Here is a 23,981-nt window from a genome sequence, read left to right as displayed (position 1 = left end):
GTTCAATGGGTTGACGTCCATTTTTTTTTTTGTCTGTCTGTGGGTGTGTTTTTTGCCAGTGAGCTATGATTTTGGAACTGGCAAATAATTGGATTTTCTTTAAAAAAATCCTGGTCAACTAGACTGCTTTATATTTTGGGATTTGAAACCATTTCCTTTTAAGATTATTTAAGTCTGATAATTTCTGTGAGTTTGCCAGTTGTATTCTCTTTCTCTCTCGTTCTCTCTCTGTCTCTGTCTCTTTGTCTCTCTCTCTGTCTCTGTCTCTCTCTCTGTCTCTCTGTCTCTGTCTCTATCTGTCTCTGTCTCTCTGTCTGTCTCTCTGTCTCTCTCTGTCTCTCTGTCTCTCTCTGTCTGTCTGTAAACTTGGATCTATCTGCCTCTGAGTCCCGGGATCAAAGGTGTGTATTACGGCCTGGCCCCTCTTTTCTCTCTCTGCACAGTATCCCTTCAAGTATTTCTGCACTGCTGTCTTGATGGTCAATGGCTGTCTTTGTTTGCGCTTATCTTGAAAGGTCCTTATTTCTGCGTCGTTTTCCTTGATGATAGTTGTGCTGGAGATAGCATGCTTAGTCAGCAGTGATTCGCTTTACAGAATTGAAATATGACACTTTATTCTTCCAGGCTTTTAGGGGTACAGTAAAGTATCTTGTTATTCTGATGTATTTTATTTTATAGATGAGTTGCTATTTTTCCTTACAGATTTTAATATTTTATTTTTAACATCTTGGCTGAAATACATTAAGGAGACATTTTTCTATCGTCATGCTTCTTTGGGGGTTCTCAATGTCTCTTGTGATTGGATGTCCATTTCTTTCTATAGACGTGGGAATTGCTAGTTACAATTTTGTTGATAGATTCTTTAATTTTTATCTGTGCTTCCACTCTGTTGATTATTAAGTTTACTCTCTTGATCTTATCTCAGAGTTCTTCAACATATGATCATCCTCTCTCCCTCTCCGCATTTGTTAATGTTTGACTGTTGTACTTTATCGACGTCATTGTCTATTCCTGGCTTGCTTTCTTCTGAGTGGTTGAGTCTGTTGACAATGGGTGCTTTCCCCTGTATTCTTTTTGGTTCATAAAGTTTTCAATTTCCAGAATTTCTGTCCATTTAGTGCCCTCCCATCCCTTAATATTTTGCTGGCTTTCTTTTCCTTGTTGCTTTTTTATACATATTGATGCTTTACTCATGCCCTACTGACTTGGCCCTCAGTGTTGTTGGGGTTTTTTCTTTATGTTCTCAATTGATTTCCTTCCCTCTTTTCTTTCTTCCTTTCTTTCTTTCTCCTTCCTTCCTTCTGTCTTTCCCTTTCTCTCCCTCCCTCTCTCCCTTCCTTCACCTGCTTGGTTTGTAACCCTATTTGGGGTCACTGACCATCTTCTTCACTAGTAAACTTAGGAGATCTCCATTCAGCATCAATGGCCTCCACTTCAGCATCTTTGAATTCGGTGGTTGGGGAGTTAGGATCTTTCAGAGACACCACGTTACCTCACCTTGTTTTGTTGTTGTTTCTTTGTTGCTATGACATATCTGTTGGGTTGAATATCTCTTCTCCTTTTTATTTGGGGATATTTTTACTGAGCTTCCCACTCCTGAGGGTTCATGATGATACTCCAGTATCAGCCAGAGAAAACAAAGTGCTCTAACAACAAAAGCTATACCAATCAACATAAGGGGCAGAAATGTAGTTCGAGCTCACCAGTGCCTCAGTAAGAATCAAGATAGAGAATGGCAAAACTAATGCGGAGCGTTGAATGAAGTTAATACATTACTTAAATGTGAAAATAGTAAATTAATGAGTTAAGGGAAAGGGGAAAACAAGACAAACAAAACAAGATGGGAGGGGAGAGAATGCTACAGAGGAGAAAAGTGTAAGAAGTGGAAATCAAACAAGAAATGGGGAATGTAAACGGATATGTGCACGCGCTGGAGTCAGCTTGCATTCTTCTCCCATTCAGCTGGGACCTCCGCTTCTGGGGTCTTCCCTTCTCAGTTAACCTTTGAGGGAACACTGTGGGGCACACCCAGAACTGCGTTCCCGATCCTAAATCTAGTCAGGGTGGCATGAGGATGGCGCTTCACATATGAGGTTCTCTGTGTACATCAGCCCTCACAGGATTCTTATGAGCAGACTCCATGCGGTCACCAGAACACTCAAGATGGCAACTCGATCTGTTGCCAGCTAAGCAGAATTGTTTTGTGTTGCCTTTGTTCTGAGTCCAGAAGTGCTCCAGTCTCTAGGGAACCCTGCCATCTGCCCAAGGCCATCTTAGTAATAACATGAAAACATTTACAAGTGTACTTCCAAAAGTCCAAATATAGGGGTGAAATTCTTTTACACCTAATCCCAAAATGTTATCAAACATGATTAAACATATACAACAGTATGAGAAATACATATAAGATATATGTGTGTGTGTGTGTGTGTGTGTGTGTGTATACATATGTATATATATTTGGGTTTTCAAGACAAGGTTTCTCTGTGTAGCCCTGGCTGTCCTAGAACTCGATCTGTAGACCAGGATGGCCTTAACCTCACAGAAATCCTCCTTCCTCTGCCTCCAGAGTTCTGGGACTAAGGACAGGCACCATGGCCAGGCTAAAAATTATTTTAGATTTGCTTAATTTATTTTATGTATGTGAATGTTTTGCCTGCACATATGTATAATCACCAGATGCCTTTTTGTGACTTTCAAGAACACCAGCCGTGCATTAGAGTCTCCTAGAACTAGAATTAGAGATAACTGTGAGCTATCATGTGGGTGCTGGGAATTGAACCCCAGTCCTCTGCAAGAACAACAAGTGTGCTTAACCACTGAGCCATCTTTTTAGCCCTTGTTTTATAATAAATTTTATCAGCATAAAGTCTGGGTGGTTATTCCCTCTTGACCTTTGCTGATACTTTTCTTTTATATATCTGACACTCCCCCAGGCTTATTTCTCTGAAACATAGATTTCTGTCAGAGCTCTATCCATATGGTACACTTAAAATACATACGTGAGCTCTAAGTCTATGAAATGAACTCTATTTAAGCATGAGTGTTTTGATTACATGTATTGTACAGTACGATTATTTTAATGAGATGTCCCCATGGTCGCTGGCACTTGAATACTTGGTACCCAGTTGGTAACACTCTTTGGGAAGGTTTAGGAGGTGTGAGCTTGCTCGATGACCGAAGTCGTTAGGGTGGGCTTTGAGAGGTTAATGAGTCAGGTCGTTTTTAGTTCACTCTCTGCTTCCTGCTTGTGGTTCAGCTCTGGGCCTCTTGCTCCTGCCCTGATGGGCTCTTAACCCTCCAGAACCGTCAGTCCAGATATGCTCCTTGTTCTGTAAGTTGTCTTGGTTGTGGTGTTTCTCATAGCAACAGAGAAGTAACTAATGCCCACACATCCTTTATTGTTCAGATGTAAGAATTAAGCGCTGTTTCTCCACCACCCTAATGCCGGGACCCTTCAATACGCTTCCTTATGGTATTGTGACCCCCAACCAGGAAATTATTTTTGTTTCTACTTTGTAACTGTAACTTTGCTACTGTTATGAATCATAATGTAAATACCTGTATTTTCTGATAGTCTCGGGTATCCCCTATGAAAGGGTTATTTGAACCCCGAAGGGGTTGGTACCCACAGGTTGAGAACCGCCTGAGTAAAGGCTCCTCCTACTTATGAAACAAGCTTTTGGGTTCTGCCTTTCCGTCGTTTGACAGCGCGCCTTGTATCTTTACAGATATCGACAACAGTGGATATGTGAGTGACTATGAACTTCAGGACCTGTTTAAGGAAGCGAGTCTTCCTCTCCCTGGGTACAAGGTGCGCGAGATTGTGGAGAAAATTTTAGTAGTTGCTGACAACAACAAAGATGGGAAAATCAGTTTTGAGGAGTTTGTGTCGGTGAGTAATCAATCCAACACTTTCCTGGTTATCAATCGTTTTGTTGCAAGTAGGATTTCAGTAATGCCTTCGTTAGGTTTGATATGGCCTGGTTGCCGAGGCCAGACAAAAACACCGCTTTCAAAATGATGGTGACGAGGTTGATACTCTTGTAGAAGTAATTTCCACAGATCATACAACAAAGGAGACTATCGAATGGAAGTCAAGCTCACATCATAATCATTCAGGCCCTAGAACAACTGTACTTAAGTTGAATATGATTGATCATTAGTATAATGAATAAGATGTAAACCTTCTAATTTTGTATTCTTCATCTATTAAGCAAATACTTGAGCTCTGGGCACTGGGAATCATGTGATGAGCAGAGAGAGATGGGGTCCTTGCTTTTGTGTCCAGTTCCACGTGGCAGGCCAGGCAGGATCACACAAGTGGATAGAAACACCAGCTACGGCGACTACTGTGGTAGAACTGTAGTCCCCATGAGTGTTTAGGATGGTTGGAGCTGAGCTTGAAGTGGGAACGGAGGACTCAGGGACGCAGGGAAGTCACCTCCATCTGTGAAGGTGTGAAGGGAAAGACCTCTGGAGAAAGAAGTTAAAGAGGAAGAGGGGTTGTGTGGGAAGCAGTTAGAAGTGGCAGCGTGCCCCGAGACCCTGTAGCATGGGAGATGCTAGGTCTCTCAAGCAATCAGAAAGAGGATTAGTATGGGTTCAGCTGAGGGCTGAGAAGTCTAGCTGGAGAAGCAAGCAGGAATCAGGTCTTGTGGGGCCCTGTAGGGTTTTTTCTTTTATCCTGACCACCAGGAGCTCACTGAAGTAGAAAGAGGCGATCTGCTTACATTGTAAAAGAATCCTCTCTGCTCATATGTGTACAGATTATTATTGGTTTAGCCTTGCTGCTCTCTGTGGAGCTCCGGGAAGGGCTAGGAGAGGGAGTTTTGGTTACATCTATAGATTTTCCTACAAATGTTGACTTATTTACTTGAGTATCCATTTATCCTGGGGATGTTCGGGCAGCAGTTGGCCTTCACTGGAGCATTTTGATATCATTATTATGCCGTGATTTCGTGGGCTATAGTATTTAAGACTTTGGCTATATAATAATATTTCCTGTGTGTGTGGCTTCGGCTCAGCTGGAATGTCTTCTAGATGTTGGGTTGCAAACGTTAGTTTATTTCGTGTGATCGATAAGGTGGCAGCGTTGTCTGTTTGTACAAGTGCTGAGGATCAGAGCACCCGATTCATGCTTGCGTCTGTGCTACTTCAGATAAATGCAAACATCGGCTATCCTTCGTGTCACTAGAACGTCTCAGTTTTAACTTCTGTTCCATTGCAGCTGATGCAAGAGTTAAAAAGCAAAGACATCAGCAAGACTTTCCGGAAAATAATTAACAAAAGGGAAGGGATCACTGCTATTGGGGGGACGTCATCCATCTCCAGCGAGGGCACCCAGCATTCTTATTCAGGTATCCACTCTCCGAGTCTGGCCTGTCAGTCGTCGATGCGTTAGTAAATGCCATCCAGTTCAAGCTGCCATTGTGATTTACACCATTATTTCCTATACAGTGGAGGGAGAGCCAAGCTGCAGACTTCGTTATACTGTGATTTAAAATATATCTCTAGTTCAGCAATGCCGACATGAAAAATGCCAGGCTGTCGGCGAATGCTCACGTCCCCACTGTATGCCAAACCCAAAGCCATCGAAAACCAAACAGACACTGTTTGTGTTTCCACTCTGGGTGGGCTCCATTATGATGCCTGGAGAATTTGTAAAGGATTTTGGGGCGTGATCTCTGAGGATTAAATCCAGGGTCCAGGCACACTTGGGGGAGTGCTGTACCCTAGCTGTACTCCAGCCTTAGTCAGCACTTTTTGAGTGACTTTCTCGTCCTGGCGACATGCTTATACTTGTAGAACTGATCTGAGAATGGGGAGATGCTCGCTTACTGTAAGGATTTTCTTCCTTCCATTTTCCAAGAGTGGGGATATTCGATTCAGTTTTCAGTCAGGCCACCAGGTGCATAGAGGATATGTCACCTGATGTGCTCGATCTGATTGGACCCCTGGGTCATTTGCTCAGTTTGAAACCCAAAGTAGCATTAACTCTCTTGAAAGGCTTGTGCATGTTAAGCAAGAGCCTCCTCTGGAAACACATCAACTCATGCACACGCACATGTGTGTTTATTATTCTTTGCATGTATTAACTAGGCTCAATACTGGGTTCCATTGTGATTGTTTTATACACATGTGTAATGTATTTGGACCTCTCACACTCCAGCTGGCCACCTTCTTCCCAGCCCTAACTCAATACTTCTTTTATAAGTCCCAGATCACAGCAGTTTTAACCTTCTTAGGTCATAGAGTTTATTTCCATTGATTTCTTTCTTACCTTTTCCTCTGATTTAAACCATCTATATGTAGGTGTGTGTAATTGGCCTCTTGTGTGATGCATTTCTAACTCAGGCGGTTTTAGCAGCAGTTTACCATTGGAAACATTTTTACGTCAAACCAAACGCATTTTATACTAACGTAAGATGCGCACCTTCCTTCCCTGATCGAATCTCGGTAGTGTTCAACAGTGTTGCTCACTATCCCGTCGTAGAAACGCACGAGGATGTTCTCGTTAGTGTGATCAATGGTGTGAATGAGCTTGCCTACTGAGACTTCTCTGTTTTCAGAGGAAGAAAAAGTGGCTTTTGTTAACTGGATAAACAAAGCTCTGGAGAATGATGCAGACTGTAGCCACCTCCTGCCCATGAACCCCAACGACGGTAGCCTTTTCAGATCGCTCGCGGATGGCATCCTTCTTTGGTGAGCTGAACGCCGGAGCGTGCGCTCCTCCTGCCCCAGCGAGGGGCATTCTCTGCAGTCCAGAGGATCGACATGGCTTTTCTTTCCACTTCTCTTTAAAAGAGCGCTGACTTGGGTGGGAGCATGGCGGGGAGATGGGCATAGAAGGAAGACACGCCATCATTAGACCCAAAGGAAGCAGAATTTCATTTCGGCTTCAGCTCTTTTCTGTCTGTTTCGTACTACACGGTAAACTTTCTAATAGAGCCCATCTCATCTTTGTCACATTTACCACACGTATATGGTCACAGCATACGTCTTTAAAAAAACACTTTAAATTCAACTTTTTCGTTTTCCTTTGTGTGTGTGTTTTGCTTGCATATATGTGTACGGCCTGTGGAGGTCAGAAGAAGGTATCAGATCCCTAAACTGCACCTTCAGATGCCTGCCAGCCACCTTGTGGGTGCTGGGAATTGAACTCTGGTCCTCTTCAAGACCAGGAAATGCTCTTAACTACTGAGCCATCTCTCCAGCACCAAGTCCCAGCACAAATCTTTATACAATGCGCCTTTTTTTAATTAAAAAAAATAATACAATTACAAAGTACAAAATGTATGTCACAAATACCCACAGCACCTCAGTACCTGGCATGTTGTCGTCTTCAGGGAACAAAATCCCTGAACCTACTCATAAGTATAGGAAATCAGTATCTGTAAAATATACTTTGGTCTCCATTTGTAATTTATATCTCTTCCCCCAACTTTTAGAGAATTTATGACTATGAGCCAAAACTACTTTCTTATTTTAATTTCTAAAAATAAAATATATTCTGAAATGTAGAGATAAAATCCATATTTTTTTCTTTTTAAAATGTCTAATTTTTCCCCCTTAATGATTTTTCAAGATGGAGTTTCTCTGTGTAGCCCTGGCTGTCCTGGAGTTTGATACGTAGATCAGGCTGGCTTCGAGCTCAGAGATCTACCTGCCTCTGCCTCCCTAGTGCTGGGATTAAAGGGGCGTGTCACCACGGTCCAGCTAAAATGTCTAAATTACTGAAGTCTTCAACCAAGGGGTTTGTTCCTTCACCTTCTGAGACAACACAGTTCGTAGTGTGCTGACTTCCTTGGAAGTCGGCTGTTGCAGAATTAGTCTCAGGTAGCTGATGTTAATGGCCATCTGAGGAAACAGTGAAGGCCCAGAGGCAGCGATGGACCACTGTGGAGGACAGTGATGTGCTCGGACAGACAGCTGTCTTAGGTTTTCTAATGAGCTCCTGACGTGATTAGCAGCTCAGTGAGACAGAAAAGCTATTGTTTCAAAAGTAACCAATCTGACTGCTTGCCACGGTGAATTAAAACATTTCTAGAAATGTTCGGCTAATTGGTTCTTATTTTCTCTTCAGCAAAATGATCAACTTATCTGAACCAGACACGATTGACGAAAGAGCCATCAATAAGAAGAAGCTCACTCCGTTCACCGTGTCGGTGAGTACCTGCCTCTGGCAGGGACCATGTGACCTCGCTCACAACTCTCGAGTGGTGCTGGGGATTTAAACATAAGTTGTCATTTAAGAAAAAACGTGAAGACAATTTCAGTGTTTCAGATGGACACCAAGCTACATTTTATAAATTCAGATTTTAAGTACTTTGGATATATTTCTTTATTGAAGTTAATAGTACCAATTTACATTACAGTTGTTATTTTATTGATGAGATCACTCATTGGATGCCAGTGTCTATCTGTTCTCCTCTCTGCCTCCTTTTTCTTCGCCCTCCTTTTCTTCCTTTCACACAGGGCATGTGGCAGGCTAGCCCAACCAAGAGTAGGAGGTCAAAGAGAGCAAGCGCCGTGCAGTTAGGTCCTGTTTCACCAGATCACAAAGTGTTTACTCTTTCTGTGCTAATTTTTCCTTAAAGGCTAACCAGAGTCTGAAATTATGTCTCCACTTGCCCCTTTTACATCTGCTAAGCAAATGTGTAATAATTAATATTTGCTGAGTATTTTAAAACATATGTGAGCTGAGCATGGTGGTGCACACTCTTGATCCCAACACTCAGGAGGCAGAGACAAGTGGATCTCTGTGAGTTTTAGGCCCACCTGGGGTATACGGAGAGACCCTGACTAAAAACCAAACAACTGAACAAACCGTTATGTGAATTATTCCCTGACTCTTCCCAGAAATTTTATAATGATTGATACACACACACACACACACACACACACACACACACACACACACACACACACACACACACTGTGAGATCAGGGAATGTGCAATTCTTGACTTTGCTAAAATTATATTGCCTTTCTTCTAAGGCAAACTATGACCTTGGACAGTTTTTGAACTGGGAGAAGGTGTTCCTTCCTCTTTATTGTTGCCCTTGAGAAATGGGAAGCCTGGTGCTGAGCGCAGGACTTTCTTGCCCCTTCCTTGGTAGCAAGCCAGTGACGATGCGTCCACCTAGTAGAAAAGCCATCACCAAAGACCGTTTCCTACGGTCGCCAGAAGATTATTTTCTCTCACATTCTGCGATAGGCTTTTCAGTAAATGAGTGTGAACACTAAAAATGTTTACATCTGCCTTCCCTTCTTAGAAATGCACAGGTCACAAGTGCTTCTGGCACTGAACATGGAATCCAGCATTTCCTGTGGTTTTTCTGAACTTACTGTTTACCAACCATTAGACTTCCTTTAACACTGGTGCGGAGTACATTAAGTAACATAAAATATGTTGTGATTAATTCACAGTAGCTACAGAATGGAGCTGAAGGGCTAAATATCATACAGTTTTGTTTTTAGAGACAACATTTTTCCTATGTGATAAATAGTCCAAGCCTTTAGGATGCTTGAGAGTATTGATGTAGAATGAGAAAACAGTGGGGATTTTGAGAACGTGTACCATGGATGGGATCTCTGTCTTGGTAGTTTAAGATTTTAGGATCCAGAGCGGAAGATTTATTGTAGAAAATTACTGTTATGATGCTGGTGTTGGCTGAGGTGTGAGGCAAGGGGAGGAGAGGTTTGAGGATTGTCTGGGTAACACTGAGACCAACTTCGACCAGCAAATGCACTACGAGTTTCCTATGAAACTTTTCCCCACCACAAGGCTAGTTGATTGTTGTAGAAGACAAATGACAGCATACCATGTCCCATCTTATGACAGTTACATGACGCTGTGCTACGGGAAGCCGAATGAGGTGATGATGTGTGGTGGTTATAAAACTAATGGAAACGGACAGGTCAAGAGGAGAAGACCCTTCTGGGATTTTGTTTCTGCCAGAGTTGAGGACTGAACATAGAGGTTGATCACGGAGTGAAATCGCCGGCCTCAAGACTCCTTTATGACCCTGAAATGTCTAATCTAGGAAAGATGAGGAAGGCTTGGGAGAGGGCGCAGCTGGTAAAGCACTTGCCTTGGAAGCATGAGGGCCCGAATTCAGTGTCCAGAATCCACATTTTAAAAAGCTAATCTTGGTGATGAGAGCTTGTACTCCTGTGGTAGAGAAGTGGACACAGGCAGATCCTGGAGGCTCCATGGCTGCCAGCTACGCCTGCTTGGTGAGGTACAGGCCAATATGAGACTCTGTTTCAAGATAAAAGTGGATGGCACCTGAGGAATAACGACACCTCAGGTTGTCCGCTGGCCTCCACATACATGTACCTGCACAAACATGCCCTATCATACACGTGAACACACAGGTCCACATAAACATGCACACTTATACAAAAAGATGGTGTGAGGGTTGGCAGGGTGACTCGGCGGGTAAGGGCTCATTCTACCAAGTCATATAATCTGAGTTCAGTTCCCGGAACCCATATGGTGGAAGAAGAGTATCACTTACTGTAAGTTGTCTCTGGCCTAGACATATGTGTTGTGGGACACATGGGCACATGCATACACATGCTAGTTGATGAATTAATTCAATGTGAAAGAAAGAAACCACATGAAAGATCCATGATTATAAGCGAGTTATCGTGCTCTTATACTGTCATCAAATGAAATTAGCTGTTAAATAAGACTGCAAAACTGAAAGTCAGGAAATCAAGCCCAGTGTGGTGACACGTGTCTGGAATCCCAGCACTTGTAGGCAGAGGCAGGAGGAGCAAGATTTAGGGGTCATCGTTGGCAACAGAGTAAATTTGAGGTGAGCCTGGGCTATTGGAGCCTTTTTCTCAAAACAGAACCAAAAAGAAAAAAGAAAAATCAATATAAAACCAGCTACAAGAAATTGAATCTGTTACTAAATGTAAAAACAAACGAAGAAACAAACCCAAAGGACTGAACAAACCGAAACAATAACACAAACCGTATAATCCTGGTGATTTGAATGAGAATGGCCTTCGTGGGCTCACATGTTTGAGTGCTTGGTCACTGGGGTGTGGAGCTGTTTGAAAGGATTAGAAGGGCTAGGAGGTGTGACCTTGCTAGAAGTGTGCTACTGCGGGTAGGATTTGAGGGGTTTCAAAAACCAAAGAAGTCCATGCCAGGCCCCAACCCAGACACTCCCCTGCTGCCTTCAGATCAGGATGTGAAGCTCTCAGCTACTGCTCCACGACCATGCCTGTCTGCTTCTCACCATGATGATCATGGACTAACCTCTGAAACTGTGGGCAAGCCCCAATGAAATGCTTTCTTTTTTGAGGGTTGGCTTGGTCATGATGTTTCTTCACAGAAGTAGAACAGTAACTAGGACAGTAATGGATAGATTCACATACATACAATGCATATTGATACTTAATGCTTATATATATTAAAATGTATATACACATACACACACACACACACATATATAATAGTTTTAACTTTATCCTACATGCAGTTATAATACTATAACTAGGAAAAATATAAATTTCACCTGGGCATTCCTAATGGAGAAAAATTATACTATGCAAATCCAAATAACCAAAGTATGCCTTTAATATTATGAAATAAAGCCCAGCCCTCTAAGATCATTTTCAAAATAAACTTTCCTAGAATTAAACCTTTATGATCAATGAGAATTTTCAAATGGTATGAAGTAGGAGAAAAGAAATTTGCAGTTTGAGATTGTTGGTAAAGACTTGGACATTTAATCAAAATAGAAGTGACGTCAGAAGCCATCGAAGGCGGTGCACGTTTTCCTGTGGTGAAAGGATCTTTGTTTTCGGCAGTCGGCTCAGTAGCACACAGAAGATGGAAGAAAATGGGTGAGAAACCCAAGATGAACGCCGCGTTTGCCTTTCCCCTTTGTTCATGCCTCTATGAGGAGGATAGAGTGTCTGTTTTGTATACACTGAACCACAGGGAGCAACACTTCTCTTCTGTGCCAGCTCTGAGTTCCACGCTGTCCTTATACCCCACTCCCACCCGACCCTTGATGCAAGCCTTCAGAAGGAAGGCTGGACACTCAGGGCAGCCTGGTGAGACCTGGTGGGTTCTCTTGTTTTTCCTTCTTAAAAATGAAGTGTACGTGCATGTCTGTCTGTCGGAGGACAAGATTTTGGTAAACGTTCTCTCTCTCCACTGTGTTTTAAGGCAGTGTCTCTCTTGTTTTTGCTACTATGCTGCATATTCTAGGCTAGCTGACTGTAGTGGCTATTCCTGTTCTGGCTGATTAGCCTATTTCTGTCTCTCGTTTTGTCATGGGAGTGATAGAATTAAAGATGCACACCACCGCATCCAGCCTTTTATGTGGGTGTAGGGATCTAACTCAGGTCTCCAGAAAGCGCTTTTAGCCACTGAGCCATCAGCCAGGCCCTTTACTTCTTGTCCTTAAGATGTCTAAACATTGTCTTATTCTCTATGAACCTGTAGAGCAGTAATGTTGGCGTTATCAAATGCAAACTACTATTTGCTTGGATACACACGACAACTTCTCCAGTTACATTACATGTAATACATTTTCTAATACACCTGTATTAGAAACATAAACAAAACAACAAAACCCACCACAACAACATAAACAATAAACCTTAAAAGCTGATACCCTCATATTGCCACCAAAACCTATTGATAAGGCAAAGCTGGGTTTGTAGCTTATTGAAACAAGAGGAGATCCCTGTCTACAAAGCCTTAAGTGTACCTTGGACCTGGGAAGGTAAAGGCTGGATCTGAGGGTTTGAGGATGGTTTAAGACCTGGGAAGGGGTGAGTAAGGGGATCAGCACAATGCGAGGCTGTATGTGGAAGTCATGGGGGGGGGTGGGGGGCTTTGAGCTGAGGAAGTGACAAATTCTTAGGTCATAAAAAGACCTTTTGAATGGGTGTTTTAAACAGTACCTACAGAAAAGACTCTTGGAAAAAAAAAGCATATTAATAAAGACAGACTCCTAGCTAATTCATGCCAGTGGAGACAAGAGAAGCAGCACATGCTATGCCTATGTAGACAGTAGTGGGTGGGGGTTGGTGTCCGGACTGAGAACAGTGGTAAAAGTTGCGGCTCTTATGACTACAATCAATTTAGTGCCCTCGCATCCTTTTTTTTTTTTTTTTTTTTGGAGCTGGGGACCAACCCAGGGCCTTGTGCTTGCTAGGCAAGCGCTCTACCACTGAGCTAAATCCCCAACCCGCATCCTTCTTTTGAACACAGTTCTGATGTCAACAAATATGAAATGGGTCGTTGTAAAATTAACTGTGTTGTAGTCATTGATACCCCGCTCTTCCCCTCGCTGTGCCTTCTGGGGAGACCCAAGCGTTCCTCATACTCTGGGAGGAAAAGCTAGGAAACCGTTAGTGGTCAAACCTAAGTTTGCTGAGAGGATATGTCTTTAAAACTATATTGATTTGGCTTTGGGTATTTAAAAGCATCTGTAGCTATTAAATATTTTATAAGCTTTTGCTTACAGTATTTGCCAGGTACTGATAGCACTTCCATAGTTGAAGTGAATTATGAGGTTATAAAGATGTTGAAGGCTTTCTTGTTCTGCTGCTGCCTGGGGACAGAACTACATAGGCAAGAAGGTTCATTCTTATAAACACATCCCAAACCCCCAATTTTAATCACTTCTTCTGGATCCCCAGGAGATACAGTGGTTTATATGGAACCCAGCAAGGTCTATTGTGCCCATATACTGTAACAGGAAGCCACTGAGATACTCCGCTGTAAGGTCTCTACAGTGCTGCTGTTGTTACCAGCACATGAGGTCGTTGTTAGTGTCACCACCACCTAGGAGTATCTCTGGAAAGCACTGAACCTAATCAGCCCGTGACTCATCAGACCTGTTGACTCATCCTAAATAAAGTCCATCTGAGGAATCCATGAATTCGAAAGCTGATTGTGCAACCTTTTTTAAAGAAATGCTTCCAAGGAGTCTTTACACAGATAAAGATTTTTTTTTTAACCAGCATCAACAAACCGTTAGTAGTGGTGAAATTTCTAGAGCAAACTACCAGCAGTAGAATATGTTAAAAAGGGAACATTATATATTAATAACTTCCTTCATTCGTGCATATGCAGTGTAAGCCGTGAGAATCCTGGAGGGGGGTAGCCAGTCTCGTATGTGCAGACTTCAGAGACGGATTCAGAGAAAGAGACGGATTGAAGTTAATGCATGGGCAGGCGATGCGGAGAATGGCAGGAGGAGGGCTTTCTTCACAATGGCGTAGACTACACTAGTGTAGTGCGGGAGACAATGCCAGAGCCAGTTCCCGAAGCTTCCTATTGCCCACCAAAGCATTTGAGCTCCTCCTGTCTCTCCATTGCTTGTCCACTTTTCCCCATCCGTCTATTTCTTCACTGTTTGTTGGGCATGTACCGTAAGCCTAAGTGCTTGAGGAAGGCCACTAGCAGCTCAAAGCTTTTGCTGTTAGACGGCTCATACTTAGCTGGTATAGGGGTTGGGGGATGGGATTCTGAGGGAGACTGTTGGGCTAGTATGAGTGAGACCCATTGTTTGTACGAACAAACAATTAAAATCATAACTGGAGGGATATAGCAAGAAACAAATATATTAATATTACATTGACTTGTTTGTGTGTGGGGGTCTGAGGATTGTTTTGACTTTTTTGTTTGCTTATTGCTTTGGTTTCTGAGAAAATATCTCATGTCATTCAACAGGCCTTGACCTTTCTTTGTAGCCAAGGCTGACCTTGAATTCCTCTTGCCTTTAGCTCCCAAGTGTTATTTCAGGCATGTACCACCTTGCTTGGCTGGTAATATATAATATTCTAGAGAGGAGTACAATTGGGGAGAGCACTGTACGTGCAGTGCTGCTGTTCTGTGATGTAGGTATTTGGAGAAGAATGCAGACGAGGTCTATGTGAGCAGAGTTCTGAAGCAGCTGGGTAGGCTAACAAGATGGGTTGGGGTAAATGTGCTCGCTGCGAACCCTGACTAATTGAAAGTGAAATCCCACATGGTGGAAGGAGGGAACCGACTCAAAACCAAAGGTCTTGTGTGCTTTGAGCAGAGAGAAGGAGAAAAGAAAGAGAACGAGGGAGGAGAGACTGAGTAACAGTGGTGACAGGAAGCATCTGAATGGTTTTAAACCTGATGCCTAGCCTCAGTCTGTGTGCTTGTAGGACGTCTGACAGTGTGAGAATGGTCCAAGTTAGGCAACCACTGGACAAAGACATGTTTTCAGACATTGGAGCATGACATTGGTATAAACTGGAGACTGGATATGGGAGGGCAGGGAAGACCCTGCTTGGGCTGCTGGGTTTGGAAGAAAGGAGCAAGATTGAAGCTTGTTCCTAGCAACCGAGACAGGAAGTCAGTGAGAAGTGCATTTAGAGCACAGCAAACAAAGCCAGGGGGTTATACAGTCATGGAGCTTGAGATGGACACTTGCAGGAGGTGTGAGACTGAAGGCACAAGTCTGAAATTCATTGTCCTGTGTGCATGACAGTTAAAACTATTGAGTTTTACCACTAGTAGTTTGGCTGTGTAAGGCTGTGTTTAGAAACCTGAAATGCTTTTCAATCAGTTGTTTGTTACAGATAACTTCGTGGGTAAGGTTTTAGAAATATTCCCTGACCGGTGTATTTCTTTTGGCAATTCAGGAAAACCTGAACCTAGCCCTGAATTCTGCCTCAGCCATCGGCTGCACCGTGGTCAACATCGGTGCTCAGGATCTCAAGGAGGGAAAGCCCCACTTGGTCTTGGGGCTTCTCTGGCAGATCATCAAAGTTGGTCTCTTTGCTGACATCGAGATTTCCAGGAATGAAGGTGAGAACGTCAAACCCCATTCCCTTTCAGTTGAGGAAGCCCACGAAGGAAGAGCTTACCTCTCTGTTTCCCTCTCAGCCTTGATTGCGCTGCTAAAAGAAGGGGAGGAGCTGGAGGAGCTGATGAAGCTGTCTCCTGAGGAGCTGCTGCTGCGATGGGTGAACTACCATCTGACCAATGCGGGGTGGCGCACCATCAGCAACTTCAGCCAGGACATTAAGGTTTAGGTTTTGGAAAAACTACATTGTACTTTCTTCTTCCTCCTCCTCTTCTTCCTCCTCCTCCTCCTCCTTTTCCTCTTCCTCCTCCTCTCCATCTTTGTCATTGCTATTCCTTATTATCTGTGGTACGGGCATATGCTACAATATGCATGGGGCAGCCAGAAAACAAACTGTGGGAGTCGATTCTCTTCAGCTGCCGTGTGGGCCCCGAGGACCAGGGTTTAGAGTTCAGCATTCTGATTTTTTTTTTTTTACCATGAAATAAGGGTACAGGATATAAGAAATAAGGGGTTCATCCTTAAAATAGAATCCACAAAGATGTTTGGGAGATGAAAAATGCAGTTTACCTTTTTCTGTCTGAATTAGATGCTACTGATAATGTTCGCGAAATCTTTTAAAGTAGTAAACCAGTTTATTGACTTTTAAAATAAAACTTTTTTAATAAAAAAAAATAAGATGAAGGTGGGGTGGTAGCTTTAACAGATTTCAAGCGTTTTCCCCTGTCTCTGGCCCAGTGAAGTATAATGAACTAAGGATTATATCACAGGAAGCCCTGTGGGGTTCAGCTCTTCCTCCCACTTTGCTGATAGCCGGCTAATAGAAAATCAAATTGTCTGAGGACAAGGCCGCTCAGTCGACTCTGAGGATCTCGAGGAATGTCTCCCAACCCGTGTAGCCTGGAAGTGCTTTCTGTGAGAGGAGAGAGCCTTGCCACGGAGACTGTACAGCACCTACTTCCCTTACCAGTAGCTACTGGAATAGTCATTGCCAAGTTGGAGCCCTGCCATCTTTTCTCTCTGTGAATTTTTCTTTCCAGGATGATCTAGGAAAAAAGTTAGACTAGTACTGTCTTGCAGTCCTGTTTCCTTTTTAGATAAAATGCTTACAATCACATCCTGCCACAGTGGCGACACAGTTTTCTCTGCTTTCACGTATTAGCTACCGTTTTAAAAGTTCACTAGTGCAAAGTCCCCTAAAATTCAGGTCAGTTCATTCAGACATTCACTAAGAATTTCCTGACTTTGTCAGGCACAATGATGTAGAGGGAGGTCAGCTTTTAGGAAATTTACCAATTAGACCCAGCAAACCATGCAGAATTTACCACCTTAAAGGATCGGTTAGTGTTTCTCATTATTCTGTGCTGATGCAGCTTGACTAGGTGGTTCTTCACACATATGTCTTCTGACGTCAGCTGTCATTTTGGATAATCTGAGATGCGCACAAAGGCATTGGTCATGCATCTCTGTGCTCAACTGCCGGGCCTTTCCACACGGCTACCCCGGGCTTCCTCACAGTCTGATAATACCAGATAGATTTTAGATAGAGGTTCACTTTAAGAGAGAGAAGGCAGAGGCTCCCTGGGATTTGGAGCGTGAGAGCCCTAGAACATTCAGAGCATTTTGTCCTTAGAGTGAATAGCCAGCTTCCCGCTGGGAAGCGCTATATGCGTGTTTAGATAAAAACTACAGTAGCCGTCTTTGGAGGTGACTACTTTAGATGACTTAATCTAATGAGGTCAGTTTATGTATAGAGACCGGAAAGGGTGTGATATCATGTGGGGGAGGCATCGGTTCATTCTAGCGAGGCCTGGAAAACCTTCCCAAAGTAAATGTTTGACTTGAGCCTTAGATGACACTGATGCTTGGGGATGTAAATGCATGAGAAAGGTAAGCGGAGGGGCTTCCATGTGTAGGCAACAGCAGTGCTAGAAGTTCTGGAGTGTAAAAGAGCAGTGCTTAGACACCCTGAAGTCAGCCTGAAGTACAGTGCTGTGTGTTCAGGAGCCTCTGGGTAATGATGTACTAAGTTCTTTAATACACTATTTTGTTTTGACAAGGGAACACTTTTCCCCCTAAAATTATTTATTATTTTATGCATTCAAAAGTGCTGTCTCTTCTCTTTTTTTGAAGGACTCAAAAGCCTATTTCCACCTCCTCAATCAGATTGCTCCCAAAGGTGACCGAGATGGTGGGTCTGCTGTAACCATTGATCTTTCGGGATTTAACGTAAGTGAATCTCTAATCTATATACTGTAGAAAGAGTACACATGACATGGAATTGATCAGGTTGAATGTATACTTCAGTGGCATTTTGTTTGTTCACCATTCTGTGCAACCGTCACTACTGTCTCTTTCTAGAACTGTACCCTTTTCTTGATCTCATGGTAAAACTGTATTCATCCAGCAGTGACCACCCACTCCCCCACTGGTGACACGGTATCCATTCAGCAGTAAACACCCACTCCTCCCAACTCCTGGTGACTTTCATTCTTTAACTCTGAATTTGAGTAGTGAAATTTATAGCATCACACACTCTTTCGTTTTCCCCTCTCCATCTCTACCTCCCTTCCTCCATCTTTTTCTCTCTGTGGCTTTCTGCTCCTCTGTCCTTCTTTCTTTGCTTTTAATCCTAGGGCAGAAGAGGCAGACACAGGTAGCTCTCTGTGAATGCAAGGCCAGTTTGGTTTATGTAGCAACTTCCAGGTCAATCAGAGCTACAGTGAGACTGTTTTGAAAGAAAGAAAGGAAGGAAAGAAGGGAGAAAGAAAGAGAGAGAGAGAGAGAGAGAGAGAGAGAGAAAGAAAGGAAGGAAGGAAGAAAGGAAGGACGGATGGACTCAGTACTGTGTAACCTAGTTAAACAATTGCCATCCTACATCACTGGACTGAATGTATTCTCTACAGTGCTTTCCTACTCGTTTATTACTTCGAAGCAAAATCTAGGCACAGTATCATATCATTGATTTTTCTGGTACTTCTAGATAATATTTCTAAATAGTAAAAATATTCTTATAGTACACTTAAACTAATTCCTAAATAAAGTTCATACACTTTGGCATCTGCATTTTCATTGCTTGGTAGAAGTGACTATCACTTTCTATGACCTCACTCTTTGCTCTTAGTAGAAGTGACTATCACTATGATCTCACTCTTTGCTGCTTACTGTTGGTTATTTGTTCTGCCTATGGGGTTGCAAACCCCTTCAGCTCCTTCAGTCCTTCCCTAACTCCTCCATTGGGGTCCCCATGCTCAGTCTGATGGTTGGCTGTGAGCATCCGCATCTGTGTTGCTCAGGCTCTGGCAGAGCCTCTCAGGAGACAGCTATATCAGGCTCCTGTCAGCATGTACTTCTTGGCATCAGCAATAGTGTCTGGGTTTGGTGACTGCAGATGGAATGGATCCCTAGGAATGGCAGTCTCTGGATGGCCTTTCCTTCAGCCTCTGCTCTACTTTGTCTCTGCATTTCCTTTAGATGGGAACAATTCTATGTTAACATTTTTGAGCTGGGAGGGTGGCCCCTATCCCTCAAATGGGGGCTGTGCCTAACCTCTGGATATGGTCTCTACATGTTCTCCCCCACCACCACCCTCTTGTTGGGTATTTCAGCGAATGTCATCCCCATGGGTCCTGGGTGCCTCTTGCTTCTTATCTGAGATCTCTTTGCTCACGTTGTCATCTGTCATCATGCGGACACTTGTCATTCATTTGCTGTTTTGTTTGGTCATGACTCGTTTTCTTTCCAAGATTCTGCAGTCTTGAAGGGTGCTATTCTTTTAGCTCTCTCTTAAAAAATATTTGTTTTTATTTTATATGTATGGGTGTTTGCCTGCATGGATGTCTGTGCACCATGTGAGTTCCTGGTATCTACAGAGGCCAGAAGAGGGCGTTGGACCCCATGGAATTGGAGTTACAGATAGTTTTGAGCCTCCATGTAGGTGCTGGGAATCAAGCACAGGGCCTCTAGAGGAACAACTATTGCTCTTAACAACTGAGTCATTTCTCCAGTACCCCAAGAGATGTTAAAATATTTAAAATAAATGGGGAGGTTGATTAGTGGCTCTTTCAGACTCTGCTGTTACTTGATGTGTTTGTGGAAAGGAAATTGCTTGAAAATATTAGACTTATAAAATGATATCAATAGAAGTTTAATATTGACCATTTTTGTTTTATTTCTTGGTTTAGGAGAAGAACGACCTGAAGCGTGCTGGATTCATGCTCCAGGAAGCGGATAAGCTTGGCTGCAGACAGTTTGTCACGCCTGCAGATGTGGTGTCAGGGAACCCTAAGCTAAACTTAGCCTTTGTAGCGAATCTTTTTAACACATACCCATGCCTCCACAAGCCTGACAACAATGACATTGATCTCAACTTACTGGAAGGTACGTTCTTTCTGCCTTGAGTCAGCTCGCACGTTTCTTGCCGTGGTATTGTCCTGCTTCACCATCCTGAGTGGGGGACTGTGGCGGGAGATGTGATTATGTGTCTGTCCAGAAGAGAAGTCACAAAAAGTTCAAATGAACAGCATACGATTGCCGGTTTTGTTATAAGAAAATGCTAGAATAAATCGTACTTAGCTGCCATTTCTCCATTAGAGCTAAAGGAAAACTATCAGACATTTAAAGGATTCTCCTAAATGACTCTGTAATATAACTCTACCACCAATATAGAGAATGGATTATCTATTAGCAAAAGTGATCCCTGCTAGCATTTTCCCCTGGGAACACAGGTTTGGCTTCATTCACTGTTGCTCTTTTTAATGTTTTTAGAGTACATGAAAGTTTATCATAGTCATTGTGTAGGTGGTTGCTACCTGTCTGATAATATAATGCTTTCCTGTTTTGCTTCATGAAATGCAGATTTGACCCCTCCTAATGTAGGTACTGTATTTAGTACTTTTCTATATCCTATAAATACATCCATTCTGAGTTTTCCTCTTCTAGTGGCATTTATTCTTCCCATCTGGGTTGATAGCCACTGCTTTGCATTTTCATGCTGTGTTGTCTTAATATGCCTGTGCTTACAGAGTGAATGACTGCAAGCAAGAAATGCAAATGAGATTTAATCACGTAGAGCAAGGCCTTGACCATGTTCACTCTACCTAATTTGCCTTCTATAATGACGAGATCTTGCGGCCAAAATATCAGAAACTAGCTTTGGCAATTAGACTTCATGGTTTGACGTGAAGCCTCTGTCTGTCTCCTGTGACAGACCTTAGCTTTTATCATGTGTCTTTGAAAGGATTTATGATTCACAATACATTTCATCTCCTACTATTTGTTATATATTCTCAATGTCATTGAAGCTTACGATATATGAATGGTCTTAATGACAAAAACATTCTCAGTAACTTGTTCTTTCTCCTCATCTGGGCTACCTCAATCTGCTAGATTGTCTCCCACTTTTCCCCTCCCATTCTCATGGCCCCACCCTCATGAACACCATTGATATTGACGAGAAGAGTAGAAGAAGCGTCCTTCATAGCTGTTGGAGGGAGAGCCATCCCCAGACGTAGTTGCTCTGGTTTGGGGCTAGGAGGATTTTCCATGGCAGTGTGTGCTCTCCACAGCCTACTCCTACTGTCTTCCCTGTGAGACAGAGTGGTGGCCTCATCATCCTTTTTCCTTGGGCTGCCACAAGTAGAATTCCAATGTCCTGTCACTTTGTGGTTACAATATCACAACTAATGACGTTCCAGATGAAAGAAATTATAATTATATTTTGCTTATAATGATAGACATTTAAATATATATAATTAATCTAACACAATGTTTCTGAGAGTCCTGCCAAGTAACTACTGTATTCTCTACAAATACACATAACTGAGAATGAAGATGACAAAAGCATAGATTTCAAGCAAAGAAAAAAAAATTAGAGTTAAAAAAACCAGACCTGAAAAATTCAGCCAAAAAGGAAGACTCTTTTTCTGAGTCTGGAAGATTTCAAAATCCCTCTGTGTCTTACAGCAGAAGGCATTGTTTAGAGTGGCATCTTAAAAATGATCTGCTTTTTATAGTTTCTGAATTCTTTGCTAAATGCCCTTCCCGACTTGCTCGCTCTCCTCTGTCACGTGTGGGTTTCTTGGCTGGTGTTCGGCATGCTTTTGAGAGTTTTCAGTGTGAACGCGGTTGCTGGATATTTCTTCTAGTATTTCCTACACCTGACAAAATACTGCGGGGAATATCCATCAACCCTCTTTATCTAGAACATATGTATGTCCTGACGAAGCCACCAAAAATGCATTCAACTTGGACTGTCATTGGATTATTTGCCTCCGTAAATTCAGTTTTGCAGATCCTTAATGAAATTTTAGCTTTGATTTTTGACCACATCTCAAATTCATATATTAGTATGTCTCCCTGGCAGAGCGTTTTTGCCTCTAGGGAAGGAACTTCTGAAATTTAAAAATCCAATTAAGTCTTCCTTCGTATCAAATTGCGTCAAACGCATATGCTGCCTACAGGGGGGACTTCCCGAGACTTCAGTTGTGACGATAGGAAATGCTTACATCAGATAGTTAGAAAGACTTTATTCAAATCATGTTTCCACCACTTAATATCTGAGTAACGCGTGTGAGTCTTGGTTTGGGTTTATTCTATGTAATAACATTTACTCTGAAGAATCACAGAGGAGGTTTGAGGTGATCATGAGTGGAAGGATTTACTCTGCAGCATGTGCTTAGCAATAATGGTCAGGGTGGGAGAAGGAAAGCACATTTAATGAGCATGCAGTATGTTACTTCTTCGGTCTTCGTAGTAATGTACTTTTAAAAAGATACTTCTTGTATTGAAACTTTTGCCAACTTGTCTTGAAAATTAAAACAACTATTTTATAGTGCTATCAGGAACATTAGGAATTGAGAAGACCATTTTGTCTACGATCTAAAAGCATTTTTAGTCTGCAATACATATGTTTTCGAATGGCTTTGCTGTGGCTCCTGCACAAATGCACAGCGCCCGTAGCTTTGAGCATCTGTTTACCAAGACGACTTACGTGGCACTGGGTAAACAAATGCTCACTTAGAAAAACCTCTTTTACTTTCCATGTGTTTAAAATCAAAATGACATAATCCGTTGAGAGCAGGGAAAAATAACAAAACTCCAAAACTTATAATAGTTTCCAAACTTTAAAATGTAAGCCTAATGTCTTTTCAAATATCCTTTGCATCAACAGTTGCCGTGGACTTTGAATACCTTAATCAAAATTGTAACCTACCGTCTTTTGTGGTTTAAAAACATAATTTGGATTTTCCTAGCTAGAAACAATGTAAACCTTTACTAATTGCCGAAGGAAGATGTATCTTAATACTGTATCACGGAGTTAGAGAAAGAACCAAAGGCAGATCCAAGCCATGTGTGTCAAGCATTGAACATGCCGTGCTTAGGCCATGTAGAAAACCGCTCAGGGATTTTAATCTGCACAACTCAGTGTCACTTGGTTCTTTCAAGAAAAATTTTCCCATATAGACTGTTTATTAATAAAGTAGTGTTGCAGGTAAGGCAGACAGAATCCGTTACTTTTTGAGACCAGAGAGGACAGAATTTAAGCAAGATATTATTTGGCTAATAAAACTAGAATTAAATAGGTTGGTAAGTGTTAGGTGGTAGCGTTGAAAATCTACATGGACATAGGGTGAAGAGTTTACTTCCTGAATATTCTATGGAAATAACAGAATCCTTTGTGGACCTGCAGGTTCCTACTCTGTGGCACTTAGTTTGAAGTTGACTTCTAGTGCCGTCTGTATGATGACTAAGGGTCCTGGAATCCAGGTGCTTATAGATTTCTATGCCAAATGGCACTGCGAGTCACTTGCAGACCGAACTCTAGAGTGACCCACACTGGCCTGTGTGTAGAAGTGATGAGGTTTCAGCCTTGGGGAATTTGAGAATAAGATACTAACTTACTTTATTGTCCCTCAGCTTTGTCCAAGACTAAGAAGAAATGTAATCACTTAGGACCATTTACTCTCAGTAGATTTCTGTAAGTCAGATATGGCAGGGAGAACTCCCATCTCTTCCCCAAGTTGTATATACCATACTCATGGTTGGCTTTTTTGTTTTGTTTTGAGATATATGGTGTACATCCAGGGAGACAGGCTAAACCATTGAGGTGGTCTGCGGGGTCCAGGAACCTACTGTGTGAAATGTATCTCAGAA

The 23,981-nt window shown here is 42.4% G+C and overlaps 1 protein-coding gene across 1 annotated transcript in view; it reads left to right on the top strand.

Moving 5' to 3' along the window:
- The window catches only part of Pls1 (plastin 1), a 92,627-nt gene that overhangs the window by 52,896 nt on the left and 15,750 nt on the right, over positions 1-23,981 (top strand). The window contains exons 3-10 of the mRNA XM_032909980.1: positions 3,732-3,895; positions 5,231-5,360; positions 6,573-6,705; positions 8,087-8,168; positions 15,664-15,829; positions 15,908-16,050; positions 17,961-18,056; positions 20,012-20,207. Of these exons, the coding sequence (XP_032765871.1) occupies positions 3,732-3,895; positions 5,231-5,360; positions 6,573-6,705; positions 8,087-8,168; positions 15,664-15,829; positions 15,908-16,050; positions 17,961-18,056; positions 20,012-20,207 (1,110 nt within the window). The remainder of the gene's footprint in view (positions 1-3,731; positions 3,896-5,230; positions 5,361-6,572; positions 6,706-8,086; positions 8,169-15,663; positions 15,830-15,907; positions 16,051-17,960; positions 18,057-20,011; positions 20,208-23,981) is intronic.

This window comes from Rattus rattus, chromosome 8 (assembly GCF_011064425.1).
Source record: "Rattus rattus isolate New Zealand chromosome 8, Rrattus_CSIRO_v1, whole genome shotgun sequence".
NCBI classification, from domain to species: Eukaryota; Metazoa; Chordata; class Mammalia; order Rodentia; family Muridae; genus Rattus; species Rattus rattus.
Note: the sequence above shows the minus strand (reverse complement) of the source record. Positions and strands in the feature narration are given on the sequence as shown.